The sequence below is a fragment of the Rhinolophus sinicus genome, chromosome 17 (assembly GCF_057876585.1).
Source record: "Rhinolophus sinicus isolate RSI-liver-muscle chromosome 17, RSI-T2T, whole genome shotgun sequence".
Lineage (NCBI taxonomy): Eukaryota > Metazoa > Chordata > Mammalia > Chiroptera > Rhinolophidae > Rhinolophus > Rhinolophus sinicus.
This window is the reverse complement of record NC_142517.1, coordinates 160,192,755-160,212,715: the sequence shown is the minus strand read 5'-3', so window position 1 is coordinate 160,212,715 and position 19,961 is coordinate 160,192,755. Positions and strand designations below refer to the sequence as shown.

Genomic DNA, 19,961 nt, shown 5'->3' with positions numbered 1-19,961 from the left:
ATTTCATGATAGTTTTTATCTAAATATAAATTGGATACAGAACAGCAAGGAAATTATCACAATTTCAGTGTTCTTATAGTGCATAATTCTAACCTAGTTTTTATAGCAAAAGGTTGGAAGAAGCAGTACATTTGATATTCTTGAACAGAACATCTATTTTACATTGACTATTCTTATAAGGCTCCAGATTTTCCGTTCTCATTCCAGGCTGTTTTGATACGTGCCATTGAAGTAAAGATTTTTCCAGCATTTTCCTGTCTCACATCTAGTTCAATAAATTGTGCCTAGAAGTGTGGATAAAAATTGAATATTGTTCTTTCCAGCTGCAAGCAAAAAGATTTGTCATGCCATTTGTTCACCTTGAATTTGATACCTGAGTAACTATATGCATCATTGGAATAGCCAATGAGTTGTATTTTTGAAGCTAACCTTTAGCTAAATGAATTGATCAGAAAAAATCAGTCTGACAAGTTTGAGGGTTGAATATTTTGTTAGGGATATTGTTTAATATTAAAGTAACTTTCTGTCTATTTTAAAGCATTTTCTCATTTAACAGAAATAAACTATATCTGTGTCTACTAAGTATAATGATTTTATTAGAGATCATGATACTGGACTTTTTGTTGTCTGTTCAGTCAGGGCTGAAGAACTCTACTTAAAGAAGAGGTGAAGAATAAATTTTAATATACACTCCTTTTTCTTTTCTTGATGTTATAGTATCTTTTCACATACTGTTACAATTTTCAATAATGAATTTATGCCAACAGTTTAGTCTGTCTAGTTGGAGGCTTGTGGAGGTAATTAATCTATTTTCATGAAACAATCCATATTGATTTATCTCCCTCATTCTGTAACCATGTTCAGATTTCTGTTTTGTTTTCTTATTTTTGGTCTTATTTGCATTGAAGAAAGACACGTTTGTTTTTATTTTAAGATAAACCAAGGCACATGATTAAATATGAAAAGTTTGTTTAATAATCACTGGGCTTACATGCCAAATGAAATTGGAACATTAGTTTAATTATGTCATGTCACTGTTATCTCTTGAGTCCTTTAGACTTGTCTTTGGTTTTTGAATGTACTTTCAACGGCTAGAAAATACTGTGTAAATTCACAGTAATATCTTGGAACATTTAAATGCCAGAGTAATCGTTCAGGTTTTGGTATGATTACAAATTAGCATTTATAAAGCTAAATTGATTTTAAAGAGTACCAGTCTCTCATCATTTTCTCCTAACCACTGTTCAACTTGTATGTCGGAATTCTTTGACTTTTAATCATTTCTGTAGTCTTTCCATCTTTACTTTAAAGCCAAATCATATTATTTTGCCTTCCATATTAATCCTTCCTATTGTGGTCAATTATAGTGCAATAGTTGAGAAAATATGTAGAGAAGAAAAAAAAGAAGTGACATCATTAGTGAGAGCAGTAATAAGGTATAAAATGTTCTGTATAAAGTGCTCAGTGTATGCAAATTTTACATCTTCTGCAAACACAAAAGCAGCCTGGTTGATGTCGTTTGGGTTTTGTAGGAAATCGGTGGTCAAGATCAGGGGATTTTCAAATGTTTTTTAAGCCATCAAACTTTCTTCAGAGTAAGTCTAATATAGAATCTCAATATGAAAATGATAGGAAATCCTGTGTTTGCAGGTACGGGGGGTGGAGGTGGGAGAGGATGTGTCTCTGGTAGGCTAGAGCCATAACTCAGCCACCTGCTCCTTCTTTCCCTTGTCCCCCACCTTTAATAACTTGAGGCACAACCTTCTCTCCCCCAAGGTATCTCTGGAGTATGGTTTTGAAAATCTCAGGTAGTATTCTGAACTTTTCCTCAGTGATGATCCATTTTAGAAATTAAATATTTGGTGAGTTTCTGCATATCCTAAATCGCCAAGGTTCTAAATCTCCAAATAGGTCCATTTACAAATGAATGAGTCAGGAGAATTGGCAGCAGTAGGCTTCATTGAGAGTTTTTTGTTGTTTAATAAAGGTGTTGCTCGGATATTTAAATCAAAACCAAAAAACTGTTTACTGCACATTTGCCTGAGGGTTACTTATGTAATACTTAGGGCCTAGACTACAGACAGGTTCTACGGCTTGTAGTCGAGAATAGAGTTAAATGAGGCCTCAAAGAGGAAGTGTGCTTATTTTACAAGCCCTACACGTTATTTGTAAATTATTAGGGTAGGCGCTCCTAACCATTTAACACGTGACACATGATTGAAGTTTTGAAACATAAAGGTACCCGGATATTTAGAGTAATAGGATAAGAGAATTTATTGGGTGCTCGCTGACATTTATAGAGTACATACATACTCGGTTCCAGATGCTGTACTGGGTATGTTTGTGGTATGCTTCTCATTTCATACCTACAGTCCCCCTATGCCTGGATTACCACATTTAAAATTGATGAGAAAATTGAGTCTTGGGTTAAATAAAATGCTGAGAGGTATATACAGTAAATAAGGGACCCAGAGTTTGATTCCTAGTCTGCATTTCTTCAGAAACCTGTGATACTTGATTTTTTAAGGAAATTACAGTCCGTTTGGTCTGACAGAACAACCCTGTAATCTATGAGTTGAGAATGAAATTAAAGATCAGGTTGTCATACTAGGACATAGGTGAAAACGATTAAGGTCACGAGAAAGGACGAAATGGTGTGTTTGTTTATAATGGAGACTTTTATTTATAGGCTAATCTAGTCATACTTTTTTCCCTTCTTCCTCAAAGTATTCTCTGGTTTAAAGGAGGTAAACCTGTTGCCTTTTTTTCTTTACTATAATCATTATGCATTTGATGTTTTTTTGTTTGTTTTCAAGCAAAATGGCATTTCCCCCAAAGAACTGTGCCACTTCTCCATTCCAGAAAAATTTTAAATTTAGGGAAATTTTGCCTCAGGAAAAAAAACCTTTTTGCCAAGTAGTCTTTTTTATTATTATTATTAATTTTAAATTGCAATTGGCATACAATGTTACATTAGTTTCAGGTACAACATAGTGATTAGACGTTCACATACCTTACAAAGTGATCCCTACAATAAACTAGTAATCATCTGTCACTGTGCATAGTTATTATGATATTATTGATTATATTTCCTGTGCTGTACATTACATCCCTGTGACTTCAAAAATATGGAATGCTTCCTGAATTTGTGGGTTATCCTTGTGCAGGGGCCATGCTAATCTTCTCTGTATCGTTCCAATTTTAGTATATGGGCTTCCGAAGTAAGCACTGTCTAGGTCTTTAAAAAACACACACACAGAAAAAAAAACCTTAAATATCTTGAAGGGTATATTCAGTCAAGTATTTAATGAGTGTTATTCCAAATAAGTTTGAGAATTTTTAAATATATCCTTACATCTCACTCCGTTTTTGGAGATAGCCAGTGAATATTAGCATTTCAGTGGCTCTGTGAAACTCTGCAGTAAATAAATTTAACTTTGTTCACCCCAGGTGCACCACCTCACTGTCCCCTCCATTTAAAATGTAGCCTCTCAGTCAATCACGATCCAGTGTTCCTTATAATGTGCTTTAGAAATAATTTGTAACTACTAACAAGATTATCTTTTCCTTAGTTTTCTAGGTAGAAAATGTTTCCAGTATACCTTTCAGAATTACATTATTTCGTGTTTTTGTTTGTTTATTCAAAAGTAGCTAGTCAAGATTTAAGATGGAGTTCATATGGGAGCCTGCCGTGCTTAAAATTGAGTCTAGCATAAAACTTCTGAAAAGTCATACCTTCTTGACCTTAAATTATTTTTTTTTACATAGATTAAGTTGGGAAAGATAGGAATAAATTATAATTTGGGAATCCTCGTTTGTTTTAAGATAGATTTTAGGGTTCTTTATAAAAATGTTAACTTAGACTTTTTAATTTAGTGATATTTTTATTCTGAGGAAAATAGAAGATTGCTTATTGTTTCTTTGAATTTGGTAATTTTGACAATGAAACTAAACTAATGAACTATTTACCCTAAATTGCTGGTACATTGTCGGTTAAAGTGGATTTCTTTTAAGATCTCTGGTTTGTGATGTGAAAACACATAGGCAAATTATTGGACATAATGAATTTTATGAACTTAACAAAACTTGGAAATATTTTTGTATAGTTGATTCATTCAGTTATTGATGTAGGGCATATAGCAGGTCAGAGAAAAAAAAGCATTTAGGCCTTGGAAATATACAGAATTGGTTTTGAATCCTGATTACCTTGAGTAAATTATTTAATAATGATGTGTTTATCAAGTAATAACTATGTGCTAAGCGTGGGGGGCGGGAGGGTGAGGTGGGGAGAAGGTATAACTCCTGTCTTTAAAGAATTCAGAGACTGGTAGCATTGATTTTAATCTCTGTGAATCTGTTACCTTGTTGGCAGAATGGAGGTGAGAGAACTTAAAATCTCCAAAATCATACTTAGAGGAACCACAGATGCTCAATGTGAGTTAGGTTATCTATTGTCATTCATAGTATTTCATCATAGAAATACTCAGGGACATAAAAATATGGATCAAGTCCCTTCCTTGTTTGGGGACTTCATTGCCTTTACAGATTTATTTAAATTGTCTTGGTTTCATTCATTCAAATATTCTTTGTTCTGGCACCAGACATACTCGCCAAGCTTCTAGAGTTTGCCATTGCCTTGTGTTGGTTTTAATTTTGTCTAAGCACAGTAGCAGTTTGTCAGACTCTACAAAAATTACTTGTTATTTTAGCCTGATAAAAATACTGGCTATCAGTTAAAAGAACAGACCTTTAATTTTAAAATAAGCCATCATGTAGGTCCAGGGGTCTGCTCACTTTTTCTGTAAAGGGCAGACTAGATATTTTAGGCTTTGTGGGCCATGTGGTCTCTGTTGGAACAACTCAACTCTGCTGTTATAATATGAAAGCAACCACAGACAATACATAAATGAATGAGTGTGACTGTGTCCAATAAAACTTTATTTATGGACACTGAAATTTGAATTTCTTATAATTTTCATACCTCAAAATATTTTTGTTTTGATTTTTAAAATTTTCAATCATTTAAGAATGTAAAGGTCATACTTAGATTATGGACTCTACGAACACAGGTGTCCAACCAGATTGGTCAGTGGGCTATAGTTTGGTGATGCTTAATCTAGGGCATAATCTATGAATTTATTATAATTGTTATTGGATAATAATTGTTAAGCATTTAGATGAATAGTCCTGTCAGTAGGGATTATATATATCAGGGTTTGTGTTCTGCTTTTTTTTTCCTATCCATGTTTGCTTTTATAGACTACATATGTGTGAATAGTAGAAAATTAATAGGAAAAACATAAGTTTCTTTGTTGTTTTGCCCTATCCAGGAAGTTGATTTAAAGTGCATCTTTTAAAGGCTAGTTACTCTCAGATTTTTCATTTATTGCAAATCACATTCTGTGTGAATTTCAACTAATGTGTACAAGGTCTGTACTTCAAACTTTTAAAATTTATAGAGTAGGAAATTTTATTTTTAAAATGTATGTAAGTAACTACACATTTATATTGCATGAGCACTATTGAACAAAACAGTATTTATTTTACTTTGAAAGTAAAAATGATTTTATACTGACTATAATAATTTTGTATGTTAAAACTGTAATTTAAAATTCTGTTAACTTTACTTTCTGTAGACACCGGAGAAGAAACAATCGGAATCATCTAGAGGAAGAAAGAGAAAAGCAGAAAACCAGAATGAAAGTAGTCAGGGTAAGCGAAACAAAAATCTTCCTCAGACCCACATAGGCATTTACAATTAATTATTCTGATTTTTAGTCAGTTAATAGTTTAATTATAAGTAATTGCATGTTTTTGTGATTTCTATAGCTATTATGTAATTTCTGCATTTAATAATAGTTTAGGAATGTGCTGTGCATAAGAAATAGTATGAAATTGGAATCTTTTTTTTATCACAGGTAGTGTGTAGTTAACTGTTGGTAGGCTTTTTGACATTTTATTTATCTATTTATTTATTTATTTATTTATATTTGAGAATTAGACAAACCTGGCAAGCATTACCTTATGTCTTTCATTTTTCTCTCTTTGTATGCATTACAGTATTAAGAACTTTAGATCTCACTTTAAAACAAGTACCCACGTTTACTCATCCCTTTTATTATATTTTTAAAAAGACTATATAAAAATAATTGAGAGACTTCTATTAAAGCACCATCTTTCTCTTTTCATACCTGTTTTTCATCCTTTTTTGCATACCTACCTTTTGTCATATGATCTAAGAAAATTATTTTTATTAGACTATAAAACTTCTTATAATGGACAACAAAATAGTGTTGTCATTTAATTTGGCCACTCAAAGTTAAATATAATAAATGGGGATCTTAAATCATATATAATGATGATTTTATACATGTATTACATGTTTTGGGGCCAGTCTTTAAGATCTAGGGCCACGAACCCATGACTTTTACTAGTATTTACATGTGGCACTGGCATTAAGGAATGTATTTGCAGCAATTGTCTTTCTGGAAGGAAGGAAGAAGTCATTCTAGCACCTTTCCTTAAGTGTGTGGTATTTTGTATCTCATTCTGCTCTGAGCTCCTTTTTGGTCTTAGTGTATTTCCCCTAAGTTTTGGTGAGTCGTCTTGGAGCTTTACTTAATGCACGATACATTAATTATGATAGTTTCAACTTTAGATTTAAAAACTCACTTAAAAGCAGGTCCCAAAATACGGTGGGACTTCTGGGTTGGTTGATCCAATCTATTTCTTTACATTTTTTTTCTTTTTTGGGGGTGGTCTGCAATCTACAGAATTATCTGATTTTCTTATGGTTTTAGGCTGATTCTTCAGTTTTAATTGGATTTACTCATTTCAGCTTCCTCTCTTGTACTAGGTTGGAGCAGAAGTAATGTGTTTCCCCCAAAATAAGACCTAGTTGGACAATCAGCTCTAATACGTCTTTTGGAGCAAAAATTAATATAAGACCGGTATTATATCATACCCGATCTTGTAGTAAAATAAGACCGGGTATTATATTATATTATATCATATCATACCACATCATATATCATATATCATAACATATTATATAAGACCTGGTCTTATATTATAGTAAAATAAAACTGGGTCTTATATTAATTTTTGCTCCAAAAGACACATTAGAGCTGATTGTCCGGCTAGGTCTTATTTTCGGGGAAACATAGTGATTGCGGTTTAAAAGGTTAAAAATAATTGCAAAAACCTCAGTTATTTTTGCACCAACCTAATATTTGCTTCCAGAGAGGGACTAGCTTTCTGTGTTTTTTTTTCCCCCTCTGTCTTTGAAGTAAGCGTCTTCAAGTACAGAGCAAACCTCTCCTGTCATCCTGTTGGCCAAAATTGGGTCACGTGTCCATTCTAAAACCACTTATGTCCAACAAAGATATTATTACCCTTACAAAAATCAGGCCCATCTCTGAAATTGAAAATTTGTTCAAGTTGCCTTTAGAAATACAGGCTTTGTGGAAAAGGGATGATACCTGAACAAAATTGGACTTCTTATCAGAAGGGGAACTAGTTAGTAATGGATGTGGGATAGGAGTCAACTTCCCCCAAAGTTACGGGAGGGGATGGTAGCAGAACAAAATTTCGGTTCAGTTGGGGAAATAGCTTCTGGATAGGCAAAAACATCTCTATGTTCATTTAAAAATAGCACCTCTTCAGAATCTGCAAGAAAGTTGTTATAGGCAGAAGGGAAATTCCTTTGGTATAAAACCTTTACAGTCTTCTCTAACCTCTGAACAAACCTGTACAGAATTGTTTAAAATTTCTAGGTAGCGTTTATAGTCCTGAGTACTTATTTAGTTTTTTTAAAAAATCTCCCTACCTTGTTCCAAGAAGGAATTTAAAGTTGTTGAACTTTTAAATATATTGTTTGTTCATTTCAGTAATGCCTGGCACATAGTAACCACTCAAGAAATATTTATTGAATAAAATGAATGGATGAATACGTCAGTACTGAACTGATAAATGTATATCTTTTTATTATCCAAAACTTTTGACTCATTGTATCGTTAGTTTTTCTTTTGAAACTTGAAGAAATCGTGTATCCTGTAGAGTTGAATACACCCAATGAAGGATGGATAACTCTCATCCAAGAAAGTATCCCTAAACACTATATTTCTTAGTAGCAACTTCTTAATTCAGTATTTAAAAAACTGGTGAAGAGTCTGTTTCAAGGCAAAACTTTTTAAATTAAAGAACGGTGATCTGTAATGATTTGGATCACTTTATCAATATGGTCATATATGAACAATATATAAAATCTAGTTTATTAAAAAAATAGCTTGTTAATTTGGAAATACTTTTTTAGAAAATGAAAACATTTTTAAAAAATAGCATTCATGTTAAAGCATGTTAATGTCAGTTTGTTATTGTTTGTGTTAACCAAAGTTTTTTTATTATTATTTATAGGTATGAATTGGTTTATCAATTATGCTGCTTCCTCTTGTCTTTTCTTTTTTTGTTCATTGGTTTGCTTTAATGAAATAGGAGACATTAAGCAATATGAATAGTTTTTAAAATGGGAGATCCTTTAATGTAATTTATTTGATTTTTAAATAATTGAGACTTTAAAAAAATTGATGTTGAAAGTCATGACTGATTTTAAATCTCTAAAATTTGTTTTTTTAACCTATAAAATTTTTTAATTTTATATTTCAGGAAAAAGTATTGGGGGACGTGGCCACAAAATTAGTGACTATTTTGAAGTAAGTTCATTGAGGCATGTCTCCAGTTCTTGATATAATTCTGCTATGGGATGAAATAATTTCTTTGGAGCACAAGGTCAACTTTTGATTAGAGCAGAGCTTCAGTATTATGTGATGTCTTATTTTCTTAGAAACATTAAAATTTACTTTTACATTGGTATGGCACACCATACTTTTCAAAGTACTTTCTCACATAATAGCATGTAACTACCTGGGATATAAGCAAAGTAGGTATTTACAGAATTGGAAACTAAGGACCAGAAATATAAAGTAGCCTACCTAAAGACAAATTCTAAATGGAAGAACAAAGAGTAGAACTTGAAGTCTAACATCTTCTAGTTCAGAATTCTTTCTACTGTCAACACAGGCTTTACTGCACCACAGCAACATCTGAGCCCTTTGGATGGAGATTAAATAATGATAGAGATGTCAATCTAAGAGTCCCTCAAAAGAATAAGCAGTGGTAAATTTACCCAATCCTGAAATGTTTCCTTGCTTCTACACAGAAATACTTTTGGCTACCAATTCCACATTATAAAACATTAATATGATTATTAAACCAACAAACATGATCTACTCAGTTGAAAAATATTTATATTTACTTGAGAGTGAGCATAGAATTTGCTGATTAAGGGAAGAGCTGCATTTAAAAAAGATTTTTTTTTTCTATCCTCCATTGTGTTTTGGGTTTATAGAATCTAAGGTAAAACTGTTGCTGATCACAAGGTACCTAGTGGTCTTTAATGGAGGTGAGTCCCTTAGTGTTAATACTATGAATCTTTGCTAAAGATAGGATCAATTCAAATCAATAAATCTCAAATCTCTTGAATTCATACTACGTGCCAGGTGTTATGCTGGGCACTATAGTGTAAAAAAAAATTAGACAAAGTTCCTAAGGTTGCACAAGTTGTTTAATGAACACACTGGGAAGTCCCCGTCCCTGCCGTTCATGCCTAATACCCTGAGAGGAAGCCAGTCACAGCATATTGTGTTCTCCTCCTGTTCTTGATACAGAAACATGAGAAATGAGACAGGTGGCTATGGAACAGCTTAGGTGGCTTCCCTTCATATGAAGCTAAGTCATGCACTGTAATGCATGTCACGCATATAAGAAATGCTCAATTTTTATTAGATTTTGTGATATTAAAGGGGAGGGACTTAGTCTGTAGAATTCTTTTACATAGTGCTATGAACATTTAGATATTTAACATATCTTGAAAATGATGATTCTGTTTTAAGATGGTGGATTAGGTTCACTAACATCTGCATGTAAACATGTTAAAGTTCTTAGGTTCAACAAACAATGTTATATAATATTGTATCAATGCTATAACTACAACTCTTAAAGTTATTGTTGAGTCTTAGACTTTAATTTATGCTAAAATGTGAAGGAAAAATAAGGTATGTTCATTGCTTTTGGGAAATTTATTTGTCTTTGAGTCTGCCACAATAACAAATTATATATAGTCAGAAGGTTCGAGAAACCAGGGTCTGTGCAAGACATAGTCTTGTCATGTTCTTGTGATCAGTATTCTGTCTTAAGTCATTTTGGACTTAGCTGTGACTGGCCTTAGTTTTGCTTTTTCTTGGCCCATTTAAATGACGACTGAATTTCATTTAAAACAAGATATATTTAAATTAATTCTTTAAAAAAAATTTTTTTTATTGGGGAACAGTGTGTTTCTCCAGGGCCCATCAGCTCCAAGTCATTGTCCTTCAATCTAGTTGTAGAGGACGCAGCTCAGCTCCAAGTCCAGTTGCCATTTTTCAGTCTTTAGCTGCAGGGGGCACAGCCCACCATCCCATGTGGGAATTGAACCGGCAACTTTGTTATTCAGAGCTTGTGCCCTAACCAACTGAGCCATCCGGCCGTCCCTCCGGCAGCTCAATGGCAGCTCATTGTCTTCAATCTAGTTGTGGAGGGTGCAGCCAACTGGCCCATGTGGGAATCAAACTAGCAAAACACTGTTAAGAGCGCTCACGCTCTAACCAACTGAGCCATCCGGCTGCCCCTAAATTCTTAATGCCATGTCTGAAATAACATTTACCGAAACCTGTTTTAATAGTGATGTTGTCTTTTTTCCCTCAGTACCAAGGTGGAAATGGCTCAAGTCCAGTAAGAGGCATACCTCCTGTGATCCGTTCTCCTCAGAATTCACATTCACATTCCACTCCTTCCTCATCGGTAAGTTTCTTTGTACATAGTCTTATGTCTGGGAAGTTATGTTTACTGAATAACTTTTATAATATGTTGTCTTTATTGAGAAGATATATATATATATATACATATATATATATATGTATATATGTATATATGTATATATGTATGTATGTGTATGTGTGTGTGTTTATTTTTTTTAAAAATTGTGTGAGGTAAGTTGAATTCTTTTTAATGATCTGTTGCTGTTAGAACTTTATTTCTGAAAGTGAGATTCTTAAGTTAAAGTTTTCCTGAATTATATCCAGAAGTACTATTTCTGTAAAAGAATAGTGTGAAGCCTGTGGGACTAATATGAATATTCGTGTATCATTCTGTATTCAGTTACTGATTTCTAATTTCTTACTTTATTATGAATTAACCACTAAAATGATAGCATAATTCCAGTCTGTGAATCCTTAAGGAAAAGATAAGCAGCCATCAGCCTTGGATTATTTAGTTCAGTATAGGAGAAGGATCTTGGATCTGAAAATTATCTTACAACTTTTCGGTTTGTCTCTAATGTTTTAAGACCTAGTTCTTTTATATGCATTGTTTTGTATATTGAATTTTATTTTTTTCTTTACTTTCGTTATGTGAAAGTTCAGTGGCTAACCAGAAAAACAATATTGGCTTTCAGTAATTTAAAGATGAATTAAAGATTTTTAAAAGTCAGAGTATCTTTTATTTATTCAAGTATCCTGTTTTTGCTTGCAGTGTACCTTTCTGGTCCTTGTCTGTAGACATATAATTAGTTAGTTTTTTAATTCATTTTGTACCTTGGGGCGCATCATATTGCTATATACAAAGTAAAGCGTAATAGGCAACAATAACTGAGTTGTAGTGATAACATTGATATAGTGATGTAATCTATTACTGTCATTGAATGTATTTTAAAATTAATGTCTAGATAAACCATGCAACTCATCAGTAAATTGATATTATACTACAGATGGGCATGCTTTATTTTCCCCAGTACTAAGGGTTCTATAGTAAGATCTTTTCAGTTTTACTTTTTGAACCATAATAATCTATTTTTAATTTGTTTTAAAATAATTTGTTGGCCTTGCTTTTATTTAACAGATTGAAAGCATTAAAATTTCTTTTATGGCATTAGAATGGAAGCTTCTTGAGGGCAAGGAATATATGGTTGTCTCTCACTGGGCCTTATTTAGGGAGATACTCAGTGAATGCTTATTGAATACATGGTAATTAACAGTTTTAAAGTCAGTTATATTTTAATTCAGTTTATAATTCTAATAAAAACTTAAGAAATGTTAAATAGTTGTTGCTAAGCAGAAGCCTATTTTTTTTCTTGCTAATGTAAACATTGTGATTTTTTTTTTTTTTTTAAAGGTTCGACCTAATAGCCCTTCTCCTACTGCGTTAGCTTTTGGGGACCACCCTATTATACAACCAAAGCAGTTATCCTTTAAAATTTCTCAGGTAAACAGCAATTAAAATTTCTTTGTAGGACTTCTAAGAAACCAGTGACCAACTTTGTACAAAAACTAAACAACTAAGATGTCTTCTCTTTGTTTTAGATATAGTCATAAATTAAATTATACATCAAGAAAGCTAATTACTAAACAACAACAAAATTTGTAGGGGGTGAGACATTGCAACACCCAATTTACTATCATCTAGTTCTTTATTACACACTGGTTAAATATATAGATGTTTTAAGCAAATTAAATAAGCAAAATAACCGTAACATGTCAGCTCTGTTTACTGATTCTTTTTTAACTTAACATCCAAGTACATATAATCAATGTCTTCATGAAGCTGTTATATTTTTATAAGTGGACATTAAAGCAGTTCGTTTTGGGTGTCTATATTTTTGTATATTCACATATGGTATACACTTAGAAAAATTATTTGAAAATTGAATTAATCAGATACCTTGTTACATTTGTTTAATTTTATTAATTTTGAGTACTGAATTCTTCATTTTAACTTTTTACATGTGGCTGTTTTTTTGTGTGGCTTTTTTGATGGGTACATATGAGTTTTTATCATACTATTTTCATGTGGCTCAAAAATTGCATAAGAAAAGTTTTAAAAAATATACAGATAATTAAGGAAACACACAGATAAATTTTAGCACATATAAGGGCTTAAGGCTATTTTGTGTAATTACTCTATTGTCTGGCGCAGAGGAGGTGGTCAAAGTTTGATAAAATAAAAATTAAAAAGAAAAGAAAACAAAAAAATTACTCTGAAGCCCCTCTTACTGGTCCAGGCACTATTTCCACCCTTGCTTCTTGCCCAATCATCCAGCTCTTTTAAATATACATGGTCTTAGACTTTTCCCAACAAGTATTACTAGGTACGCCATGATTCAGGATCCCAGGGTGGGATGTACCCAGATCCCTCTTCACTTCCTTGGGAGAAGGATGGAGGACAGAGGAGAAGCGGGATGGAGCCAGATTAGATTTTCTCAGGAAACGTGCTTTCTGCCCAATGGTCGTTCCAGACCGACACCCAGGATATGGGGCAGAGGGACTTGTACACAAGCCGGTACCATTCGCACATAGAGACATTACCCCCTTTAGAGGCCATTGCCTTCTCACAGCGATGGAAGTCCAGGTTCTGCCAGCAGTTCCTGGTCTGGTTCTGGCTGGGGAAGCGGCTGTCACAAGGGGCAGTCTGGTTGTTCTTGATTTTGGTCTTGATGTCTTCTGCCATATTGCTGACTCCTGAAGCAGCTCCCAGCTCAGTGTATATGTGACATTTTTTGGATGACACTGTCTCAGACTGGGGAGTGGGAGAGTAGATGTTTTTGCTTGGCCACCTCAGTTACGTGATTTATTGCCATGAGACTTTTTCTGTTAGGTCATGTTTAAGCTATTCTACATGCATCAAAACTTCGTTCTTTGGATGATCTTTAGGTTAGGATTATAAGTACATTGCTTTCAGTCTGAATAGCTCATAAAAGTTTTTGCCATGTCCAAAAATCAGATAGGGTTGATAGCAAAAAGCAGTGGGTATATTGAATTTTAATGACAAACATATCAATATTCTAAAATTTTAAATAATTGATATGTAAATGTTTCTTTGTAAGTTTGTAGCACTTACACTTCTGATTAAAACTTAAAACTGCACTGAGACTTCTTGGGATACCCTTTACATATATATACAAACTCAAATATTTTCTTTGCTTTTTAGAATCAGAGCAAAATCTAATTTTATGTTTGCATGCAATGATATATACGTGTGTGTGTGTGTATGATAATAAAATAGCTTTCTTTCATTTAGACTGATCTCACAATGCTGAAATTAGCAGCATTAGAAAGTAATAAAAACCAGGACCTGGAGAAGAAGGAAGGTCGTATAGATGACTTGCTCAGGGTAAGTAGTAAGTCATGGAGGGGAAAAAGGTTGACTAACTTGGCAATAGTAAAATTTTGTTAAGAAAGTACTTAGTTAGCATTGTAAAAAATTCCATACCTGAAAGAAAAGTAAGCCTTTCCTGGTTGTATAAGTACATGATTGAAAATACCAACTTTAAAGTAAAAATTATTTTACTAGCTCTTTAAAATGTGAACTGAGGAACAGTTGGAGAAATAGAGGGAAGTTAAATTTATTTTTATTTGATCAACTATTATATGACAGATCCATTTCACATGAGTTTTAAAGTTAATTGATTTTGTTATAAACCTAATTGACATTTGATATTATACAAGGTGAAGTAACTGCTGCAATCCTGTGAGATTTTTAATGAAAACTTTATAAAAAGACACATCCAAAAATATACTTGTAATGTGAGTAAAGTATAAAACAGTGGTTTTCACTCCTTTGCTGCTCATTAGAATCACTGGATGATGGAAAGGGTAGGAGACACATTATTAAAAGTACTGATGCCAAAACTCCACCTTGAGAAGTTCTGATTAAATTGATGTGATGTAGGGCTTGGGCATTGGTAGTTTTACTTGTAAAAGCTTTTCAAGATGATTCTAATTTAAGCCAGCATTGAGAACTATTGGTATAGAAACTCTGTAAAACCAACATCCATGATCCTACCACAATGACTCATACATACCTTTGAAGCATCAAGTGTGCCTTTCCTGATTCCATCACATTCTGTCTCTCCCATCCCTTTAATTGGCCACTATTCTAAGTTTTGTATTTATTATGTCTTCGTGTTTCTTTTTTATTACATATATCTATACATTCTTAACATATTTGAGTTTGGTTTTGGACATTATATAAGCAAAATTATACTGGATGTGCCCTTTTGCCCTGCTCATTTTCACTAAACATATGTGGGATTGTCATGTTTGTTCATTTCACTGCTATATAGCAAGACATTATATGGATTTACCATAAGTTATCTTTTCTGCTTTTGGTAGACGTTTAGCTTCTACTCTTTGCTAATATGCACAGTTCTGCTGTGATCATTCTCGTACATGTTTTCTAGGGCAAAAGATTTCTCTATGGTATATGCTTAGGAGTACAGGGTGTGCCCATCCTCAACTGTACTTTATAACGTCAGATTTTTCCCAAAATAGTTGCATTGGTTTATATGCCCAACAGCAGTGGGCAGGAAATAATCTCATTGCTCGTTACCTTTGCCAAGTCTTATAAGCAGATTTAAATATTTTTTTGGCCAATTTGATAGATGTAACAAAAAGTATCTTTAATTATTCATTCCCTAGTTATTTTTTGAACATCTTTTAAAATATTTGTTAACTATTTGTGTTTCTTCTGTGAAATAACCGATCGTGTTTTTTGCTCATTTTCTTATTAAATTTAAAAATTTTTAAATTGATGTCAGGTTTTTGCTCTGATAATCAATATATATTGATTTTTCCCAATGTGTGAATTGTCTTTTCATTTCTTCATGCTGTCTTTTGATGCTTAGATGCATTTAAAATTTTTATATGATTAAATATATCTTTTTATAGTTTATGTTTTATTTGTACCAAATTATTATCAAAGGTATACCAAAAGAATTCTTTTTATCTCTAAGATCATAAAGATGTTCTTCTGTATTTTCTTTCAGAAGTTTTATAGTCTTGTTTTTCAATATTAGTTGTTATCTGTAATCTTCGTTTTGGCGTATGGTGTGAAGTAGGCTTTCGTTTTAATTTTTCTATAAAGATAACCAGTTGTCCAGCCCATTTAATTTCAAGTCCACTCTTTACTGCCAATTCCATCATATCATCTAGTTTCCATATACAAGTGTGGATCTAGTTCTGTGTTCTCTGTTATGCTCTGTGTTCTCTGCTATGCTCTGTGTTCTATTTGTATATTCGAATCTGCTGGTTTCACAGCATTTTTTTTTTTTTTTTTTTTTTATAATTTAGTAGTTGTCTTTGGCTGTTCGTAACAGAGAACATAAACAACAATATTTTAAATGAAATGCAATGTTATTTTTTGAGAGAAGAACGGAAGCCAGGTGTGATGGCTCCTCCGTGTCATTTGGGATCTTGTCTCCTTTCATTTTCTTACTCTGTCATCCTTAGTGTATGGTTTCCATCTTGAAGGTCATATCAAGATACAAAATATTTATTAGAGTCACAGTTATAGCTATGTTCCTAAGCAGAAAACAGGAAGAGTAAGGGAATAACAAAAAAAGCACAACAATTCTGTATGCAGTCTTCTTGGGAATCCCATTGAACAACTTCTGCTTATATCTCACTGACGATCCTTCGCTACAAATGAAGCTGGGAAATGTATCTTTAAGCTAGGCACTTACCAATCCAAAATGAAATACTGGTTTTTCATTTTTAAGGAAGAAGGAGAAAATAGATTTGGGTGGTCATAATTACTGTAGCTTTGTATTAAATCTTGATATGTGGTTGAATAAATATCCATTTCTTTTTGGCTATATTTGGCCCTTTGCAGTAAGAGAGAAACGTTAGAATCAGTTTTTCAAGTTACACACACACACACACACACACACACACACACACACACACACACTTGGAGTTTTGTTTGAATTGTACCTACTGATGAGGATCTGTCGGTGCTAAATTCCATTTGTATTCCTCTGAAAGTGTCTTTGTTTCACCCTTTTTCTTGAAGAACAACTTTATTACGTGTATAAATTTTAGGTTGGCAGTTATTTTCTCCTAGCATTTTTTATTATGCCACTGTCTTTTGGCTTTGACCATGACTGGCCTAGACCTGTGGTTCTCAAAGTAGGATCTCCAGACCAGAAGCATCAGTGTTACTGGGGAAATTACAAGAAATACATTTTAAGACTGACTCTACCTCAGATCTACTGACTCAGACCCTGCGGGTGGGTCCCAGCTAACTGTGTTCCAACAAGCCCTCCAGGTTATTCTCGTTATACTTAAGAAATCAGACTCATCTCCTGAGCTTAGAGAGAGGCCTCTTCCCGGAGCATATGGCAGCCTACAAAGTCAGCAAAGTTGTATATTGTGCCGAAAAGATGGTGGGAATGATTAGCTATTGGATAGACATCTACAGTGTCATCCTCTAGTTGAACAGAGAATATTAGTTACAAAAGATGGGAAAGATTCACATTCATTTTTAAATGTCAGATACTTTATATACTATATTTCAGTTATTTTTAAGTGAGGAAGATGGCATTGGCCCTATTTTAGAAATAAGAAAGCTGAACTAGATAACTTAGAGTGTGGATTTGAATCCATGGAGTATGGATACAAATTCTATGTACTTTCCACTGCACATTTAAGCAGCATTTACCCTATTTCCCCGAAAATAAGACTGAGCCGGACAATCAGCTCTAATGCATCTTTTGGAGCAAAAATTAACATAAGACTTGGTCTTATTTTACTATAATATAAGACCCGGTATAATATAATATATAATATAATATAATATAAAACAATACAATATAATACAATACAATGATACTACCTGGTTTTAGTTTACTATAATATAAGACCCAGTCTTATATTAATTTTTGCTCCAAAAGACGCATTAGAGCTGATTGTACGGCTAGGTCTTATTTACAGGGAAACACAGTAGCAGTATTATCCCCTGGTAAGTAGATGTTTAAAAAATTTTTTTTAGTATCATACTCAAATACTAAATCTTATTAATCCTTTTTCTTTATGTAAGTTATTCAAAATGTTAAAAAATATTTCTAAGTGTTTCATATACACAAATTCTCGACTTTTGCATTTTCTACTTACTGTTATAGGCTAACTGTGATCTCAGACGGCAAATAGATGAACAACAAAAATTACTTGAAAAATACAAAGAACGATTAAATAAGTGCATATCAATGAGCAAGAAACTGCTTATTGAAAAGGTAAGTTAAAAATTTGATAAATTTTACTTTCCCTTTTACTAGCCCCCTTTACCTTGTATGCTTTTAAAATGTAAATAACTATAATCGAGTGACAATTTTTCCTCCTTTTTTCAGAGTACTCAAGAAAAACTGTCAAGCCGAGAGAAGAGTATGCAAGACAGATTACGCCTTGGGCACTTCACAACAGTTAGACATGGTGCTTCATTTACTGAACAATGGACAGATGGTTTTGCATTTCAGAATCTTGTGAAGTTAGTCATTCTTATATTTTAAAAAGTGTAGTATTCCTTTGGGTTTTCATTACTTCCAATGATTATAGATTTAAAATTATGTTCTGCATCTATTCCTTATTACTCTTTGAGATCACAGAACTTAGTACATTTGAAAGGAACATAAAACAAAAATAATTTTAGCTTTAGCAGACTTCTTGACTAGTTGAGATTCATCTATACAGTATGTTGTATTATTCTAAATATGACTTTCCAAAATATAAACTGACCTAGCTTTATGGATGATTTAGGAGGAAAATTGTTGAAAATTTAATTTTCATTGGATGAGATAGATAGATACCGATATAGATATATATGGTGGAATTTTTCTACTTAGTTTATCTTATTACCTAGTTCTTACTGAAGTGTTAATATTCAGCACTTGCCTGCTCTTTTCCTATGGAAAAAAACAGGCTTTTTTTTTTCTTCTGCCAGAGATACAATAACTTATAAATCACTTAAACAGAACATGTGGCTTTAGCATTGCTGAGGTAAACTTTTAAACAAAGAAATCGTTGTTACTGAATTTTCCTTGAGACCTGGTGGTGGTAGGTAAGGATAGGTTGACTGTTTGTGTTAAGGAGCCAGGATTGGTGCTGCTCCTTTTTTCAGATCTGTGCTGCTTCTTTTTTTGCAGGAAAAAAAAAATTTTTAAACCTGAAAAGCAAGTGTCAGCATCTACGTTAACTTTCTAGAGTTAATCCAGTTAAATGGAAAATAGAGACAAAGCATTGTTTCACACAGTAGCACATAAACTGCTGTTTCAAACACTGCTGCCCAGGACTTGTCACAGAATGGCCTTCTCAGTATCTCTGTTGATTTATTCAGCTTTTGTTCCCCACAGTTGTTCTGGGTGTTAGGTACACCATCGTGAAAGATAGTGTCCTTTGATGCTAGGGAGTCTGGGTTTTAATTCTGTGGATAATGGGGAGCTATTAAAGGCTTGGATGTAATGTGTATGGTTACAATTTTTAGAACGATAATGCTGATGGTAATGGTGGAATAATATTGGAAAGAGGATAAATTGTTGACGGTTCAGATGGAGAGGTGTCCAAAAGAAAGGCGATTAGTTTTGAGCTAAAATATTGACAGTAAAAGTGGAGAGTAGGAGGATACATTTGAGATAGAAACCATAATTTTTGAGTGTTTTATGAGGAAGAACCTCTGCTACTAAACCCAGACCTACAGTTGTCCTGGTAAACAATAAGAGAAGGCTATATTACATAACGTAACCTTAGATGTAAATTAAACATAAATCTAAACTCCGCCAGTAGTTAAAATTTCCCCTTGGAACTGTTAAAAAAGAGCCAAATTGGGACTTCTAGGTTGTTAGAACATGTGGAGATTCAGGGAGAGTGGAACACTTACAGAACATGGAAGCTCGGAGATCTTTCCCCATGCCTTACCCTGTGAATCTCTGCCATCTGGCTGTTCCTGAGTTACATCCTTTTATAATAAACTGGTAATCTAGTTTAAAAAAATAATTCTTGCATTTCTTATCACTAATAAGAATTTATTGAGGGTCTACTGTATCT

At 33.2% G+C, this 19,961-nt stretch overlaps 1 protein-coding gene, 1 non-coding gene and 1 pseudogene across 3 annotated transcripts in view; 1 reads left to right on the top strand and 2 right to left on the bottom strand.

The window, feature by feature from the left end:
• The window catches only part of TLK1 (tousled like kinase 1), a 124,563-nt gene that overhangs the window by 62,204 nt on the left and 42,398 nt on the right, over nucleotides 1-19,961 (top strand). For both annotated transcript variants that reach the window (XM_019727410.3, XM_088794489.1), the window contains 7 exons: nucleotides 5,637-5,712; nucleotides 8,665-8,711; nucleotides 10,801-10,896; nucleotides 12,265-12,354; nucleotides 14,167-14,259; nucleotides 18,047-18,157; nucleotides 18,272-18,408. In XM_019727410.3, coding sequence (XP_019582969.1) covers nucleotides 5,637-5,712; nucleotides 8,665-8,711; nucleotides 10,801-10,896; nucleotides 12,265-12,354; nucleotides 14,167-14,259; nucleotides 18,047-18,157; nucleotides 18,272-18,408 — 650 coding nt within the window. The remainder of the gene's footprint in view (nucleotides 1-5,636; nucleotides 5,713-8,664; nucleotides 8,712-10,800; nucleotides 10,897-12,264; nucleotides 12,355-14,166; nucleotides 14,260-18,046; nucleotides 18,158-18,271; nucleotides 18,409-19,961) is intronic.
• LOC141568167 (U6 spliceosomal RNA) lies at nucleotides 3,123-3,229 on the bottom strand. The gene has a single exon (XR_012491208.1). It is a non-coding gene; the product is annotated as a U6 spliceosomal RNA (small nuclear RNA).
• LOC109445214 (cytochrome c oxidase subunit 6B1 pseudogene) lies at nucleotides 13,228-13,596 on the bottom strand (annotated as a pseudogene).